Source organism: Microtus pennsylvanicus, chromosome 2, assembly GCF_037038515.1.
Source record: "Microtus pennsylvanicus isolate mMicPen1 chromosome 2, mMicPen1.hap1, whole genome shotgun sequence".
Classification (NCBI taxonomy): domain Eukaryota; kingdom Metazoa; phylum Chordata; class Mammalia; order Rodentia; family Cricetidae; genus Microtus; species Microtus pennsylvanicus.
In genome coordinates, this window is record NC_134580.1 from 41,405,218 (window position 1) to 41,423,660 (window position 18,443).

An 18,443-nucleotide genomic window follows, 5' to 3' on the forward strand; every position below is an offset into this window, starting at 1 on the left:
CCTCTCTCCTGCCCTCCCGCGGGGCTCCCTGCCACCTCACCATCACCCACACCTCCTGCTTCATTGCGCCCGCCTCCAGCTCCGCCCCGGCTCCCCATGCCGGCGCAATGGAGTTAACCGAAGGGCGATCATTGCAGCCACAGCTGCTAACTTAGCACCCACCCTAGCTATCGGTCACCCTTGGCCAGCCCTGCTGCAGGCGCCGAGACGTGGGCGTCCGGAGCCCAGTGCCGCAGCCAGAATCCGCCCGACGCGCAGCAGAAGCGCGCCGCCAGGGCGCCTCTTGGACAGCGCAGACTGCGCCAAGACGCTGAGCCTAAAACCAGCCAAGGATCCTGAGAGCAGAAAGGGGACTGCGTGGCTCAGAGCGCCGAGAATTTCGCAGACAAATAGCCACCACTATCACTGCGTATCCAAGCTGCGCTGATTGGCGGGAAGGTGGCTCGCCAGAACTCAAGGGTCCGCTGCAATCTACCAAGAGTCCCTCGTTCACCGGATCACTATGACCTGACCTGTGGGGGCCCTGCTCAGGGTTTCTGCAATTGAGCAACCTAGGGAAGAAGGGATCGCTGGCAAGTGGGCCTTCGGGTCTTTAGAACCCTCCCCCCCCCAAAAAAAAAAAAACTGCCACCACCAGTTTCTGCGCCTCCCTCCCTGCGAACCCGAGCCATGGAGCTCTCGGATGTGCACTGCCTTAGCGGCAGCGAGGAACTCTACACCATCCAACCGACGCCCCCGGCCGGCGACGGCGGGAGCGGCTCTCGGCCGCAGCGGCTGCTGTGGCAGACGGCGGTGCGGCACATCACCGAGCAGCGCTTCATCCACGGGCACCGGGGCGGCGGCGGCGGGGGCTCACGCAAAGCCTCGAACCCTGTGGGCAGCGGACCCAACCACCACGCGCCGCCGCTGTCTGGCGATTCGACGTTGCCCCTCTATTCTCTGGGCCCCGGAGAGAGAGCGCACAATACCGGCGGCACCAAAGTCTTCCCGGAACGCAGCGGGAGCGGCAGTGCCAGTGGCAGCGGGGGCGGGGGCGACCTGGGCTTCCTGCACCTTGACTGTGCCCCGAGTAACTCGGATTTCTTCCTCAATGGGGGCTACAGCTACCGTGGGGTCATTTTCCCTACCCTACGCAACTCCTTCAAGTCTCGGGATCTGGAGCGCCTCTACCAACGCTATTTCCTGGGCCAGAGGCGCAAATCCGAGGTAGTTATGAACGTGCTGGATGTACTAACCAAACTCACCCTCTTGGTCCTCCACTTGAGCCTGGCCTCTGCCCCCATGGACCCACTCAAGGGCATCCTGCTGGGCTTCTTCACCGGCATTGAGGTGGTGATCTGCGCCCTGGTGGTGGTCAGGAAGGACACCACATCGCACACCTACCTGCAATACAGCGGAGTGGTCACTTGGGTAGCTATGACCACCCAGATTCTGGCAGCGGGCCTGGGCTATGGGCTTCTGGGAGACGGTATAGGCTACGTGCTCTTTACACTCTTCGCCACCTACAGCATGCTTCCCCTGCCGCTCACCTGGGCCATCCTGGCGGGCCTGAGCACATCGCTGCTGCAAGTCACCCTTCAAGTGCTCATACCCAGGCTTGCGGTCTTTTCAATCAATCAGGTAACTCTGGCTTGCCTTTGCCTTCCCCGCTCCACCCCCCTGGGTTGTTCAGAAATAACTTCTAGAGAACTAGGGTTGCCTCACTCTGGTGTGAACCTGGTCCCCTCCTGACTTAGGCTTTGGGCATCCTTCCCTTGCTGTGTGTGTTGGGAGAAGAAGGGGGGCTTCAAGCCTCAGAACGTAAGAAACTAAAAGGAGGCTAACTTTACTTTTATACTAATTGCTAACTTTTCCACTCTGGTTTGTAATTATCCTCTAACAGCAACTGGGAAAATCTTTTTGCCTCACACACTGACACCCAAAGTCCACAGGCGCTGGAGCAGGAGAGAGAAGGGGGGAGGGGAACCACCTAGATTTAAAAGGTGGCACTTTGCTTGACTCGCAGCAGACTGCTTCAGCGACTCTAAAGGCTTAGGTTTCCGCGTGGCTTGTTTCTGAATGGGTTCGAGTTTTTGCTAAATATGGATTTGCAGTGCTGAATGCCCTCCCATAGGTCCCCCTCCCCATCCTTCACGGTCCCATGACAGGGTTTTTTATTTGGGAATTTTTAGAGGCCTTGGGGGATCTACTGTGGTTTCGTCTCTTATTACATTGCCCAGACGCAGACCTCTGAATAAATAAATAAACAGATTTCAGAAAGTGAAGAATGACAGGCTATTGGCAAAAAAAAAAAAGTTTTTATTCAGTGAAGGGGACGTTTTAGTGTAGATGACTTTAATGAATTACTTAGACCAACCCTGTCACTCTCTTTTCTCCCTCTGTCTCTTCCTCATCAAATATGGATGTACTTCCGTGAACAAAGTCCATGTTGTCTACCCCTGGGAAGGTAGACAAAGAATCCAGTCTTTAAATTCACTAAAACCAATTGATAATTAATGACCTGACACTTTGTTCAACAAATATCTGGGAAAGTGAGGGGTGGGCAGTCTTCTTCTTTACCGAGGGAAGCATCACCAGACGCGATTTAGGAAGAAAACATCTGTGAGGTGTTCAGCTAGGGGTCATTTTGTATGAATTCATCCTGTCCTCAACATCTCTGCTTACTCTTGCTGGATCAGACATTAAAACACCTCTGGGCAAGTTTGAACAGATAGTTCTTACAATGAACATTCCTACTAGAAATGGCTCGTGATTTGGAGATCATTGGCTCCATTGGACAGCGTTGCCCATTATTGCCTTCTGGGTTTAATTGGAGTTTGGGGTCCTTTCCCTTTCATGAGGGACTGTGTCTGTTTGCTCAGGTTGCTTATCGGATTAGCTGTTTGGACGGTTCTTTTTGAAGTGTGTCCTGAAGAAGAAGCAAAAGGTGCATCAAGTGTGTGACTGTGGCCGTCAGGCAGGAAACAGGGAGATGAGAGTCTTGAAGAGCCAGGCAGATAAACTTTTCTGTAATATAGGCAGTGTTGAGTATACTCTCAAAACACCCCAAGCTTTTACTATTTGATGCTTAGTACTGCTTCCATTGAAGAAGGCCTTGCATTCTTTGCCTGAAGTTGAATTATATTATACACTGTATGAACTGTACACCTCAAACCCAGAGAACACAGACATTGGAATCCCTTGCATGTAAACCCACTCCCTCCCAAGCACCCCCATTTGTCTCTTTGCTTTCTTTACTATGTTTAAATCTCAGCAAATCCTTTCTTTTCTTTCTTCTGCCCCTCACCATGGCAGCCTCCACTTTCTTCTGCTTCTCTCCCCTTTTTTGAAAATCTGTCTCAGTCTGGGTTGTTTTCACCACCAACCATAGATAGCCGCTACATACAGAAAAATCTCGTTTACAACCCACTGCCTTTCAACAGCAGCCTTCCTTGGTACACATTACTGAAAGACCTCATCAAATATGCCAGGGTAGTATTTAGAAAAACACATCCTAAGTGTCAAATTATGAATATCTTCAAAGTTCTAAGTATAGACATGTTTTTCTCGCCAAGTGGATCCAGCGAGTGAGTTCTGGCTCCATGTTTGTTTGATACTCTACTCAAATACTACCAGATGGGGGAAGATTAAAAATAACATCGATGCCTGCCCACTCCCATCCGATGATAAACAGTTCTCCACTGTGAAAACCAAGGCCAACTGCATGGAAACGAAGCCCATTCACCTTTCCTGCTTGGGACAGGTTATTGGTTTAATAGGGTTAAAAGCCAGGTAACCTTTGACCAGACTGAAGAACCCTGGACCACAGTGTTCTTCAGTATAGGAGACAAAAGTTCCTTTAAGCGTTTTCCTTTGGCGCCCCCTAGGGGCACGAGCTTCCTAGATCCCACAGATAAAGTGGAGGGTTTATCTCTTTCCAAAACCCTGATTTTATTTATTTATTTATTTATTTATTTATTTATTTATTTATTTATTTATTTATGAAATGCTGGTTGGCTTTACATGTTTAGTACATAAGGCACACTTAAAATTTTCTGGGCAACAACAGTGAGATCCTAAGTCCGCACCAGAGCCTATTCCATCCCCCTAGTGACTGTGTCCCTTTTCATTCATATTTCCTCCTCTGCTTTTCTTCAAATCCTAAATTCTCCACCCATCTTTCTGTCTTCCTAATATGGCAAGAGATTTCATACTCCTGGGTCTTTATATCTGCATTATAGGTCAATTTCCCCCCACCTTCATATGACTGCCACATTCTCTTTCCAAACTCTGCCAGGCCACTCTCCCTGACACACAAGTTTATCATTGCTTTATCATAAATAACATGGCATTCACTTCTGCACAGCAATTACAGGGTCTGAAATGATCTTATCACTCTGTTGTGCTTCTTACAGAAGCCCCAGTGCTCACAAGAAGACACACACACTAAAGAGGGCAAGAGACTGCCCTTTCTAGTACTAGTTTATACCTAGCACTTAAACAATCACCAGGAATAGAGTGGGCCCTTAACAAATTCACCATGAAAACAGGTGTGTGACTATTCATCACACAATGATAAGATACTCAGCTTCACAAATTCTGTTGATGAAAGAATCCTCCACCGAAGCAATCTATGCACACATATATATACAATTAAGTTGTTTGTGTGTAAGACAGGCTTTTCCGCCTAAACCCTGGAGAAATCAAACCACAAAGCATGGCATTTGTACAATATTATACCCAGAAATAAGGACCTTTATTGGTGTTATTATACCTGATAATGGAATATAGGCAATGCTATCCTTTGTTTTTCTTTCAAAGAAGAAATGTCAGAGTTTTGGAAACAAAGGGGACTTACCAAGGCTTGAGAGCTAACTGGTAACGAGGACAGAATTAAAATTGGGGTTCAAATGCTAACCATTCATCAGCAACTTCTAGGGGTATTTTTCTCCTGCAGACTAAGAGTAGTAGAACATATATTAGTCAACAGAGTAATAGAACATACATGACATCAATGAGAATTTAGGGAAAAGCCAGAAAGGAATTAGGGAGAAAAATGCCAGAATGGCATAGATTCTTTGAAATGAGTTCATCATTCTGCTCAGCTGGATACAAATCTGTCAATTGAAAGCCATAAACCCTTAGAATATCATCTCTACATTAATCTTAACTTAATTCCCTTTAAGAAGATGGCTCAGGTTCAACTTAATGTTTTCAAGACTCATGGGATTAAAACGAGAATATAGTGTCAACAACAGCTTGTCCGCTGCTTCACTTCACTGAAAATGTCATTTTCAAATGTAATAAACAAGCCAGTGATTGCCTTCTTAATCCAAGCTGTGATTTTTCCACTCCTAAGGAATCAAATCCATGTTTTGAAATGGCAACCACCTTGCCTCAAATCCCTGCAGACCCCCTATATGAGGTGCCAATGCCCCTTGTAAATCTGTATTGCAACTTGCTTCCCACTGTGGATATGAGATTTAATTTTAAAAGACCTACTCAAGAGAGGATTCTTCTTAGCATAGAAATAGTTTGCATTCTTTCGATTCAGTTAAATTAATTCACTATGTGCCCCCAACACACACACACACACACACACACACACATACACATCAAGAGAGATATAAATAATCACCTAAATTACCTACATAGTTTCTGGGTCCAGTAACATTGGAAATAATGAGGGACCTTCCTAAGGTGCAAAGTCCAGCTGGAGAAGGGTTTTTTTTTTTTATTTCACCCTCACAAAAGTTTAGTTCCAGGGAGCCCAAGATCTGCCATTAATCCATCAATTTATCTTATGTCAGCTTTACAATATGGAATTCAAATCAGTGGTACTAAGGGTTCCTGTCCCAGTCTCTCTAGGAAGTTGATATTTCCCCCTTCTTAAACCAATTGCTTATTCTCCCAGTTCAATTCATTCATCAGAAAATGTATTACAAAATGACATTATAAGCATCAATAAAATATTAACAGTAGGTCTCCATTTGGTAGATTTTTTTATAGGCCAAATACGTTCTAAGTTCTATAGCTACGACTACCATTTTATTCTGCTTTAATTCCTAGTGACAATAAAAAGAGTTACCTCACATTTGAAATTCGTCTTGTTCCCATTGTTCAGCTCATTAGAGATGGGACGCTACAAATCATTTAGTTATTGGAAAACTGAGACCAATACTATTTAACCAAAAGGTGACTGCATTGTTCTTCTTTCTTGGGAGCTCTAAGATGTTACAGCTGGTGATGAATTAGTCACCTGTGCCTCTTGGTGCAGCAGATAAGCAGAAAGGTAGAGTGGAGGTGGTATCTGCAAGATAACTCTGAGTAAATGCAGGTGGGTTTGCACAGCCGGGTTAATCTGTGTTCAAGGTCATGCTGTCAGATAGGAATTTCTTTCCCCACTTAGACACACAGCTCATCAAACACAGAGACTAAAGCCAGACAAGTACTTACTAATCAAATCATGATCCTTGAGCTTGAGAAATAATGAGAAGCAGGTAGGCTACTGCCTGTCCTGTCGGAAATCCTGGAGGACAGCAGGCAATTGTCGCGGGTAAGACAGGGGTGCGGGATGTGAGCAGCTGAGGTTTAGGATTGTGGCTAGAGTATGTATTTCTGGTCATTTAAGTGAGAGGTTGACCTCAGAGAAAAAACAAAGCAGCCTCTCCCCATTTATACAATTTTGACACAGGTGCTTTTATACATCTCTGTCTAAGACTAGGCCTCTTTGCATCTAACTCAATCTAATAAAGGGATTCTATGACTGCTTAATGTACAAGGAGTGACATGTGATCTAAATCACCCCTAACTCTATAAACGCTCTCTTCAGAACACAGAACTTTGCCTTCAAACAGTATGACAAGGCTGTGACTTAACCGACCTCTCCAGCTACCGTGTGCAGTTTCTAAACCTCATGTCCCTCTATTTCTGTACATTGTTTTGGAATATTTACACAGGCTTAAAATAGTAACTGCAATCTGAAGAGGAAAAAATGCTTTTCAAAAGCATATCTGAGTGTCAGCCTTCCCAAGGTGCCTCTGAAAGCTAGGGAATGGAGCAATTATTCCTCCTGCTTGTGAAAATATGTTTGCCCTTCATGTCCTTTCTTTTCTTTTTCTTTATTTCCACTTTACATTGTTTTGCCTTCTGTTTATTTGTTTGGTTTGTATTTTTGTTGGTTAGTGATACCCAAGTGATCAATTAAGTCTCATTGTCCCTGATCTGTGGATATTTTTGCCTAAGGGTAGCAAATAGATTTTGGGGTCTGTATATCTAGAGAGAATTATATACTAATTGTGTGGTATGTGCTGTGCAAGATAAGTTACAAATTTGTTTCCCCCTCATATTCAGTTCTATCACCTGACTAAGATCGGTAGGCCAGAACATGATTAGATTAAAACTGAGGGATGGGGGTGATTTGGATTCTGAAGCAGAAGCTGCAATGTCATGCTAAGTAGGATGGATACATTAGTCATCTTTACACTTTGATGATCAATGACATTTAAAAGCTTACTAAAAAGAAGTGAAACCAAGCATAAGAGGAAAAGATGAACACACACACACATGTAATCAGAGGACACTACTACAATCATCTGTGACATTTCACTGTTGCCTAAATATTTCTTAGGATGCTAATTTATTCACATCACAAATTGGTCCATTGGAGTTCACCCTGCATGTGTTTGTTTTCAGAACACAGATGACAGTTGCAATATTCATCTCAAACCTTTTCTCTCATCAACAAATGGGAACAATACTGTTTCTCTGAGAGACCAGTAGGCCTAAAATATACAGCTGGGCAATACATCAATTCACTTGGCATTTTGTTTCTGAAGTGCGTTCCTTTTTCAGAACCGAAGCAAGAGTCTAAAGTCTAGAGGCAGTATTGGAAATTGGGGAACATTTGTGACACATAGGTTTTCACCTCAGTAAGCCAGATAACGGTTTATATAAATAATATCTTCCTCAGGATGAGTACAGGAACGCTGCTTTTGTCAGCCACCCACAGCAGGGGAAGCCAGTGTAATTGGCCCTGAGCTTCCCCAGGAAATGTAATTGGATTTACACACTCAAATTATATCATGTGAGTTTTGTTTATGAAGGGTATTTTAGGAAGCCAGGTCACTTGAGCAGACTTGAGAGGCCAGCTTTTCTCACTGCAAGATTTTTTTAGTCAGCACTGTGGGGTAGAAGAAGAATGTAGAGGGGATTAATTAACCATGGGGATGCTGGGTGTTCTGTGGAAGGCTCCAGCCACATCCTAGCCAGAACGAAAGCCATTTTTCTAGCAAATGCTTCCATGGGACCATCTTTTCAACCAATGAACTGAGTTTATGATCTGCTGTCAAATAAACCTACAATGGCTCATTTCATCAATATATCTGTACTGGGCTTTGAATGAGTGTTTGTAGTGTGAATTTCCCTATCTGAATTATATATAATTTAATACACATGAGACCTGAATTATCTACTAGTTGCTGGGTTATTGCATCTGCTCTATTTCCTTAAATATATGCCTAAATTTTGGTGTTACAAACTAAAATGCCTTTGGCGAAGAAGCCCCCCCTCCCAAAGCAGGAAACAATGCTAAGTTCTGTATGGTGAAGACAGAAACTAAATGTGAAAAGAAATTGAAATTACATTAATGGGGGTTCTTTCTAAATGAGTGAATTTTCAAACTGCTGTTCAGATTTAAAGTACACAACCATGTAAATATTTTATCTGAGGACAAAACCTACAGCACTTCATTTTTTGAAAACCTCATCCTTGTCTTGGGCCAGCTGATTTTCCAGTTGACTGGAATACACAATTTCAGAACTCTCTCTCTCTCTCTCTCTCTCTCTCTCTCTCTCTCTCTCTCTCTCTCTCTCTCTCTGTGTGTGTGTGTGTGTGTGTGTGTGTGTGTGTGTGTGTGTGTGTGTGTAGTGTGGTGTGTTTGCATGCGCACATGTTTGCCTATATGAGTGCATACCAACTGCATTGAGGATGATTATAAAACAGATTGTTAGGGAATAATCAGTACATAATCACAAGTTAAAACATAAGAACCATAGTTCCCAAATTTTAACAAAACAGAACCAGAAAATTAAAAAAAAAGAAAAATTAATGCTGGCTACTTGAGGATAGAAGGAACACTGAAAAAATATAGTGACTGTCCTCAAATATCTTGGATTCTGCTATAACGATGAGGTTGGTTGTTCTATGTTTGTCTCCTATCAGCTACAAAAGAAGTGAGGCTCTTTAGTATAAGAAGCTGCTCTTTTAAATGTTGGTCTCTCCGACAAGAAGACTCGTCAAGGGAAAGCTATACCTATAGGATCGGAGCTCTCTTTAGGAAAATTCTATGATAGGTAGTCGTTTCCTCAAGGTCAGTTGAAAGCCACATTAGTTACATCTCCAAGTTACCAAGGTTACTTTGCATTCAGAAAAAAAAGGGGGGGGCAAAGGAGGAAGGGCAGGAGCCCTAACTGAATCTGCTCTCCTTTTGAGTGTTCCTCTGGGACCTGTGCCTAACAAAGCATCAACTTGTTTATGTTTGAGGGACCAAATTTGTGACACATGACTACTACATTGGCAAGAAATGATGAAAATGATTAGATTTTGCTGCTTCACAAAAACAGGAAGAATGGGAGAATGGATATTTAGTAGGCAAACTATTTATTAAACATCTGTTCACATCCTAGCAGATTCTAGGTGCTGCAGATCTGCTGGGTACCAAACTGACCAGGTTAGGCTTTAATGGACCTGATGTTCGAATGGATTTGGACAGGGAGTTTGTGACTCCAGTAAAGAGGGGGAGTTTGTCCTTGGTGCTCAAAATGCATCCAGGGCAAAAGGTTCAACAAATATTTTCTCATACACAGATTTTGGCTTCTGTTGACTTCAACTCTCACAATCCTGAAACCTTTCTGATAGGAACTAGCAACGGAAAGTTCAAACTCTAGAAAAAAGAGGTGACTGCAGATCTTCCTTCTTAATGAAGTGTATGCTAAGGGTCGTGAGGAGGACTGAGGTCAGTTATTCCTGCATCACCTTGTCTATCACAAGCTGAATTCATCCCAAGTCTTGTGATCTGCAAGCAGGTGGAAGAGGCTAGCCTATGTCAGGTAGTGTAACGCACCATGCCCATCCATGCTCTGTGCGCTACCATACAGTTCGTGAGCCAGGCAAGGGGCTGGAGATTGAAAGACACAAAGACACACAGATTGGGACACGGGTCATCCTTGAAACAGGAATGGTCCCTTACTGTGTACCAGAGCCGCGTATATAGAGATCTTTAACTGATAGCCACGCCCCAGCCAAACCCACCAGAAACCACTCTCCTGCCATCAGGAACTTCTGAGAGTCTCCAGCTCAGAGCAGCTGCAAGCATTACAAGTTGTTTACCAGAAATCAGGATCTGGGGGCTTCACAGCTCCCAACAAGGTAAGGTCAGGAAGGCCTGCAGTTCTGTTCATTTAGCCTCTCAATGAAAACTGAGGTACCCCTCTGGGAGCCCTGATAATCTTCCCCACACAAGGGAGGCAGACTGGAACTTCAACAAGGCTCAGGTTTCTTTCTTGAAACATTGCTATACCCTGAATCTTCACCTATCACAACAAAACCATCACTTTCCCATGTGACCACCAGACTATCAGACTCCTGAGCACACCACTGGGTCATATTATCTTTGTGTCACCTGGCATAGCATTTGGCACAAGGTCAGCTCTGAATGCCATTCTTTTAAATTAGTGGAATGAATGGTTGTGGCCTGACTATCTCCTTCCTTCTAATCCTCCCCCTCGCAGTTCTCACACAGACAGCAGCAAGGCATAAGGAGCCAATGGCAGAAGCCAGTTCTTCTATTCAGTACATCCGAAATTACCCTGTGATGTGCTTTGTCCAACAAGCCAAAGCTGTTTTTACTAGTCATATACTAAATAAGTTATTAAATAATGTAAGAAAAAAGCAAAGAATTAATGAGATCATTTCATTAAAATAAAAGTTATAGAACAGAATTATTTGTGGGTATTTGTCCATCCCAGAAAGCTTTTTTACACACTTATCACTCTTTTACATTTTGAGATTATAATTACTTCATTTTCCCCTCCCTTTCTTCCTTCCAGTTCTCTCATATACTGTAACTCCTTGTTCTCTACAAACACTTCATTACTAAACCAGCATAAACCTTAATAAACCTTAACTGTATTCTAAATATTTGCCCTTCTACCTACTGGTAAGTGTAGTCCTCACGCTTCATTGAGGAAACTTCTTATTGCAACAGAAAGAGAGCATACCGAGAACCAGTCAAGTGCAGGTGTGGAGCCCAGTTCTAATGGACCGCACAAAACATTCCCATCTATAAAGCTCAGGGAACAGTGTGACAGAGGGGCCAGAAAGAGTGTAAAAGATGGAGGAACAAAGAGTTTGCTGTTAGACTTCATCCCATAGGAATGTCAAAAGTGACATCCATGCATGAAATCTCACCAACATGACTCCCTGGAAGTTCTGAATGTGCCACGTCCATCCATTCAAAGTAGAATTCAAATACTCAGAGATAGGCTGTACTCTCCTTTGTCTTCTGTTCTTTAGTATTCTGGCTTTGAATTCTGGGATCGACACCAGTCAATTGGTTCATGTACATTCACAAACCCTTTCTTGGCTTGGCACCCCAACAGTAGGAGCCTTTCTGGTGCCTGCTCACTGTGTGTGTGCTGAGAAGCATTGTTCCCCTCTTTCACCCTGAGTTCCAGTATTCAACAAGCAAAGGGATGCTCTGCCTTACTCTTAAGGGGAAGTCACTGAACAAAAAAGTCCTTCCCTGAGCATGGAAAATTACTCTTCTTCTTCTTTTCTTTTTTTAACTTAAATTCTATTGTGTAAAAATCAGGTTACACATCAACTAGACCAGTTTTTAGGGAAAACAAAAACAAAAAAATGTTTATAAGAAACGACTTTGTTTTTAGATCTATGAAATATTATCCATGTAGCTCCCTTTTCTACTGCCCATTAGAAACTAAGACAATGAGAATAAGCTCAGAGTTAAAATTTCCCCATGTTCTTTGGTGAGCCTTCCTGGCCCATTGGTAGATAGATAGTCCATTCTGGAAGATGGGCTCATGTCTCCAAGTGGTGAGCAATCAGTGAGTATAAAGCCTTCTTGCCTCTTCTATTTATGAAGTATAGGCTTTATCCTTGTCTCCTTCAAGGTGACTACCGACGTTGCATAAGCTTCTGGGGTCTACCCAAGCCATCTCAGCCAGAGAGGAACTGCAACAATGGATATATAAAGAGATATTTGAAACCATGTAGGTATATTTCCTAAAAACAAAGAAACCACAAACTCTCAACCTATTTTTGGTCTGGGTTTTTCTCAGTGACTTTGGCCAAAGAAATGGCTTTGGCGCTTTGCATCCAAAATTTCCATCAGGCCTAAAAGGTTTGGTATAGAGTGGATATAAAAGGATCCTCAGAGCTAAGACTGAAGCTATATAATACTCTCCCTGTTTATATGGTCTGCCTCATTTGCCCCACTTCTGATCCCCACATATGCCTTCACGGTTGGGCTGTAAATGTCATGGAGTCAAAGTGGCACCTGAATCACTATCAAGTCTCTGTGACCTTATCTAATGCTTTCTCTTGTGTCTTTAGAACTCACTCTTCATTTGACTTCTTTGTGAACGAATGCTTGAGCAGTCATATCAGCTGTGTTCTTGCTGTTTCCCATTTTACAGATGAGGATATTGAGCTCCGAAGAGTGATATCATGTCCCTCAAGTGCAGGGAGATGAGAGGCTCCAATCCAGTTTCCCATTTCCAGTGCTGATTGAATAAATACTGAGAGAGAGAAAAATCTTAAGAATATGGTTTGTAATACTTAATTCTGATGTGGGAGGGTCCGACCGCTCATGTTACATAATTCTACTGGTGGCTGAGTGACATTAACAGTGTGGTAAAACCATGTGTAATTTTAGCCACTGGATTTCTTCTGAAGACCTGGATGCCTGTGATATTTAATGGACAGGAAATAGTTTCTTTTGAATATCTAATTAGTGACTCTGTGACACTTGTCAGGATCGCCTAGCTGGCTTTTTCAAAATGTGTGTTAGCTGTGATCAACAAGTCTTTTAATGTCAACCTTACTCAACAATGATTGATCTGCCTTTTACTCATCCTGAATATCCATATCTTGGGAGTGTGGTTTCCGTTGAGTTTTATTTGTCTGTAGCACCCAGGAAACAGACAAAGTGGCTTTGAGGAACTCACTTCATCTTGCGCTAGCCTAGTCCTTTCACCTATATCCAGATGAAAATTAGATTCCTCTTGCCAATGTCCCTTTCTATAAATGAATAAGAAAGGTTTTGAACCTAATAAACAACAGGGACCAAGAGCTGAGCAATGAAATTACTCCATTAACAAAGCAAGTTTGGTATGGCATATAGCAGCAGGCTGCTTTGCTGGGTGGTTTCCATAAAATGCTGCCAAACACCGAACAATGGTTCATAGGATGAATCCATCTGTTAATCACTTCAGTGGTAGATGAAAGAAACAGAATTGCTGTGCCATCCCTAGCCACCAATGGCGAGACGGATGCACACTGGAAGCATGGGATATACCTCAGAGTGAGAAGATAACCAACATGGGATTCCCTTCCTCTCATGCACAAAAAAAAAAAAAAATACCAGTCATGAGGACTCCTTCTTTGTCATGTATATAGAAAGTTCTGGAGAGAGAGAGAGAGAGAGAGAGAGAGAGAGAGAGAGAGAGAGAGAGAGAGATTATTTTGTTCTCATTTAGGGCTGATGTGTCTTCTTTGGGATCTACACATAGAATTCCTTCCTTCCTTATGCAAAGCACTTCTGGTACAAGTTTCTATTTAATATGCTTCCCAAAAGCTCTGGCTGGTTATCAGTTTAGAGTCACTGTGTTTAAGCACAGTGGAAAAAAATCAGATAATAAAGCTTGCTTCATTAGACCTTTCTTGTGTGCATGGATATATGTCAAACTGCAGATCCATCACCAAATCAAACAAACCTATGTATGGAAAAGTAGTATATTCTCAATAAAATCAGAGAAAAATCCATAAGAAAGAAATACCTCAATAAATGGTATGAATAAAGGAAGATTTAGAAAAGCAGAAGATTTACTGGCGAACTAAGTCAAGCACTACACTGATTAAAGGATACTACCGTGCTGTGTGAAGAGAGGAAGGTCCTGCTGCCTCATTCCTTGCATCTGCCATCTTCCCATCCATAACCCACCAAGGATCACTAAATTTTTATTTTGTGACATTTGAGAACCATTTCTTAAGAAAATTCCTTCTAGATACTTTGCACTAAAGATTTATCTTCATTGTTCTTAAAAATAGAAGAAGGTAGATCATACTTACATCTAACAACGACTCTTCAATGATGTTGTTGCCATTGGTTGGTAAGTATCAAAACGGAAAATGGTTCTTCTTGATTCTGAGCACCGGTGCTATATTAGTTGCCTTCTGTTGCTGCAATAAAACACCATGAGCAAAAGTGGCTTATAAAAGAAAGAGTACATTTTGATTTCCGGTTCGAAAGAGAGAGAGTCCATAGCAAAAGGGAAGGCATGACAGCAGGCAGCTGAAGCAAGAAGCAAGAGATCACATCTCCATCTATACACAGAAAGCAAAAGCTATAAACTATGACCTAAAAGTTCCATAAGTACCCCCAAACATCCATTGACTGTCATAGATCATGAAGAGAGCTGGAAGCCATACAGATGAAACTAGATGATGAAGAAACATGAGTATTAGGAAACTGTTGATACCTTTAGACCATTCTATGAGCCGTGGACTAGAGATTCCTACTTTTTGTTTTGTTCAAGTACATGCGTGTGCTTGCGTGAATGTGTGAGACAAAGTTAAGACTGGCAACAGACTCACTATGTAGCACAGGCTGCCCTGTAGCTGGTTATCCTCTGGCCTTAATTTCCTAAATCCTGGCTTTTCCCATGTGTACAGTCACAGTGAACTAGGAATTTTTAACTGGTACAAATTATACTCATGCTTTATGTTGTCCATTTTATTTTAATTCTCTATTGCTAACATGTAAATAGAATTTCTAATCAATAATTGATACAATGTGTAATCGCAGTGTATTTCCTGAATGATCATCAGTCAGTCCCTGAGACAAATCATGTCTTCTGTCATATTTTTGAGTATCTGGTGTCTAAGAGAAATACAGTAAACAGTCATTTTCATGTTCTGGGTGTTTAGGGACTTTTTTTTCTATGTATGTGAGAATTGGGGACCAGAAAGAACAAGATCAGATGTTGTGTCATCTGATGTATAATTTATTTCACTAGAATAAGTGCAAGGCAGCAGTAGTGACTGGAGACAGGTGGGACTATTTCCCAGGGGAAGCAATGAAGGCCTTCCTATTTATAAATCTTTGAAAGCTTACCAGGCTTTGTGAGATTAAAAACTCATCCCTGGAGGTGCTCAGCAGAAGCCAGATGCTTCTAGCCAAGGATTTGGTGTATAGGAGGATGGTTTGAATAAAATAAATTTTAAATCATCCTTTCCAATTTGAAGCTCATGGTTCTGGGACTCTTCTAGGAGTTACCAATAATTTGTTGGGTGTACCACAATCAGCATGTAAAGAGAAGTCCAAAGAACAGCCTGCATCTCAGAGAGATGGAGTATGTTACATCAGGCTGTTTTCTCAAGCTTGTTTCTTCTGGGCCTGATTTTGTGATCCCAATAGTCTCTGTTCTACTCATGCAATGGTCCCAAGTCAGAAACCTTAAAGAATATTCGCCATTACATCTCCTTTGCTGTCTCTATGATTAGTCTGTTGTGTCTGCAAACTTCTCCTGCTTAACTTGATCTCTGATCCTTCTGCTCTGGTTAAAAAAGAAAAAAAAAATTTGAATCACAGCAGCCTCCCTGTACCTACTCTTTCTCCCTTCCAATTTACCATGTTAGGGTATTCAGGTAAACACCATTGGCTTCTCATTGTTCCTACACACAAGAGTTTTTTTCCTGGGATGCACAGCTTACATTTGGCTCTAGCTCCTTCAGGTGGCACCATCCATCATCATGATCTCCTTCCTCAATCACAATGTTTCATTCAGATCATCAGAAACACTCCCCCCTCCTCTGCTCCTCAGCTGGCTGTGTTCCCAAGGAGAACAGCTTCTCGGGGATGTCTTCTCTTATGTCACAGTTTGAGAATACTTTCTAAAACTTCTTTCCCCCCTCAGAAACCTCTTCCTCCACAGCATCCACCATCTCCTTTCCCCTCCTCTTATTATTTCTTTTTCTTATAACCCCTATCCTTTCTCCTCTTCTTTCTTCTGTTGTTACTATTTATTGACCCTGCTTCGGTGTTCCTCCTCCTGCTTCTTTCTCCTTCCTTCTTCTCTCCTCACCTCTCCTCTTCTCTCTTTTCCTCCTCTCCCTGTTTGTCTGACTTCACTCTCATAGAGTAAGTACAATGAATACAGTGCATCTGGTTTATTTATTCACCAAAATATTATCAGTATTCCATGTTTGACAATTATTTCGGGAAAAATGAATGAGAATACCAAAGGCCATTGTTCAGAACCGATTGTGTGTGTGTGTGTGTGTGTGTGTGTGTGTGTGTGTGTGTGTGAACTCTCGTATGTTTCTCAAGCAGGCCTTAAGCCCAAATAGTTCTGGTAGGGATAGAAGTGTAGTCCACAACACTGACCTGGCTAAAGAATTTTAATGTCCAGGAAATTAAAGTAAATATAGGTTGGATCGGGATTCAGGTAGTGCTCCTACCAAATTTCTGGTGTTTTGCCCTAGTTCAAATGCAAGGGAAAGCTAACATTTGCAGATGAGACATTTTCAGTAGCAGCAGCTCAGTAAGAATTGCACCAAAGTAAGATGACCTCATAAATCTGCCTAACTGTAACTTCAAGAATCCCACACAAGATTATTGTGCCAGGGTTATACCCTTCTTTTAATAGCTCATGTCCTGTGTACTTGTGGTTTTCATCTTTAGCTAGATGAAATCGTTTAAGAAGTAAACACACATCTATCCTATTAAACATGATTATTCTTGTCTTACTGCTTTTACGTCTGATGCCAGCTCTCAGTAAGATTGGTATAGCAAATAAGAGTACAACATTTTGTCTCTTCATGAAGAAGAATTTGATGCTCATAAGGATTAGGCATTGAAGACATTTCTGTCTTCAGTGGCATCAGCATTTCTGTAGTATTTGAGATGTAAGGCATGTCAATTCAGGGATCAATTTCTGAGATCCCCACAGAATACTTCACCTCGGAGGAGCCAGAGAAGACAGCATTTAGAAGTATTGAAAAACTGGGTAGCTATAAAGATAGATCTTCATTGCTAGATAAATAATACTTTTGTATTCATAACTTCACTACGTTTTAATCTTCAGGAAATTGCCCTCCTACACTTTACCCCAAATAGAAGGGGGAGGTTGGCAAAATGAATGTTATCACATAGTCCAGAATCAATTTGGTTGACTTTGGATCCTGACACCAAGACACATGAATCCAGCAAGATAGTCAGCTTACATTAGCCTCAGTTAAGTGGGGGAAATTATAATGTGTGTTTTATTTTTTTAAACAAGATGAGAATAAACAGAGTTGATGCAGGAAATTTTCCCCAAACAGTTGCTATCTGACTTTATTCAGCTTGTAATGGAAGTTTGTGATGGTTTGGACTTTGACTCTAATTTATTGACTGATCTCCAGTTCTGAGAACAATTCCCAGCACACAGATGCTCAGTGGGTTTTTATTGAAAGAATAAATAGAGCCATCAGGGAGGTTAAAATGACCAGCCACTGAGAAGTTGACATTAGACTCTGGGCAAAGTACTAGAAAAGAGCCCAGTTAATGAAAATGTATGTATTTGATATCTTTAAATGATATGGCCAAGTCACGCAACCAAACGCTGGAAGACACATCAATCTCACCCTCTAAGATGCTTGGTACATTTTACTAAAACGGTTTTCCCCCCTCTTTCCTTTTTTTTTTTTTTTTGGAACTACTTTTCTTTGCACTTTCTTTTTGACCTTTCGAAATATTAATAGCTAAAGGAGACAGTGTTGGAATTACATTGAGTCACTATTTTGATTAAATATTAAAGTAGAACATGTATTTCAGAGCCCACTTCTCCCCCTAGAATCATCATTTACTCCGTGTGAGCCACACATCAGAGTACTCAGACCCACAAACCACATCTCTGACATTTATAATGCAATGTATACTTTCACATACAAGGTGGTATATATAAGGAAATTACTGGCCTTAATTTTTTTTTGCCAAACAAGGAAACAATGGTCTGGAGAGTGGTGTGTGTTTGTGTATATGTGTGCCCATCCCTGCTTGCCTATGTGCATGTGTGCATATGTGCATAAGAGAGACAGAGGACAAACTCAGGTAACATTCCTTAAGTATTAACCAACTTTGTTGTTGACACAGGTCTCTTGCCAGCCTGAAACTCACTCCC

General features: G+C 42.1%; 1 protein-coding gene across 3 annotated transcripts in view; it reads left to right on the forward strand.

Annotated features, from left to right (window-relative positions):
• Nucleotides 1-555: 555 nt before the first annotated feature.
• The window catches only part of Adcy8 (adenylate cyclase 8), a 202,269-nt gene continuing 184,381 nt past the window's right edge, over nucleotides 556-18,443 (forward strand). For all 3 annotated transcript variants that reach the window (XM_075960905.1, XM_075960906.1, XM_075960907.1), the window contains exon 1: nucleotides 556-1,620. In XM_075960905.1, the coding sequence (XP_075817020.1) occupies nucleotides 670-1,620 (951 nt within the window). In that variant the 5' untranslated portion in view covers nucleotides 556-669. The remainder of the gene's footprint in view (nucleotides 1,621-18,443) is intronic.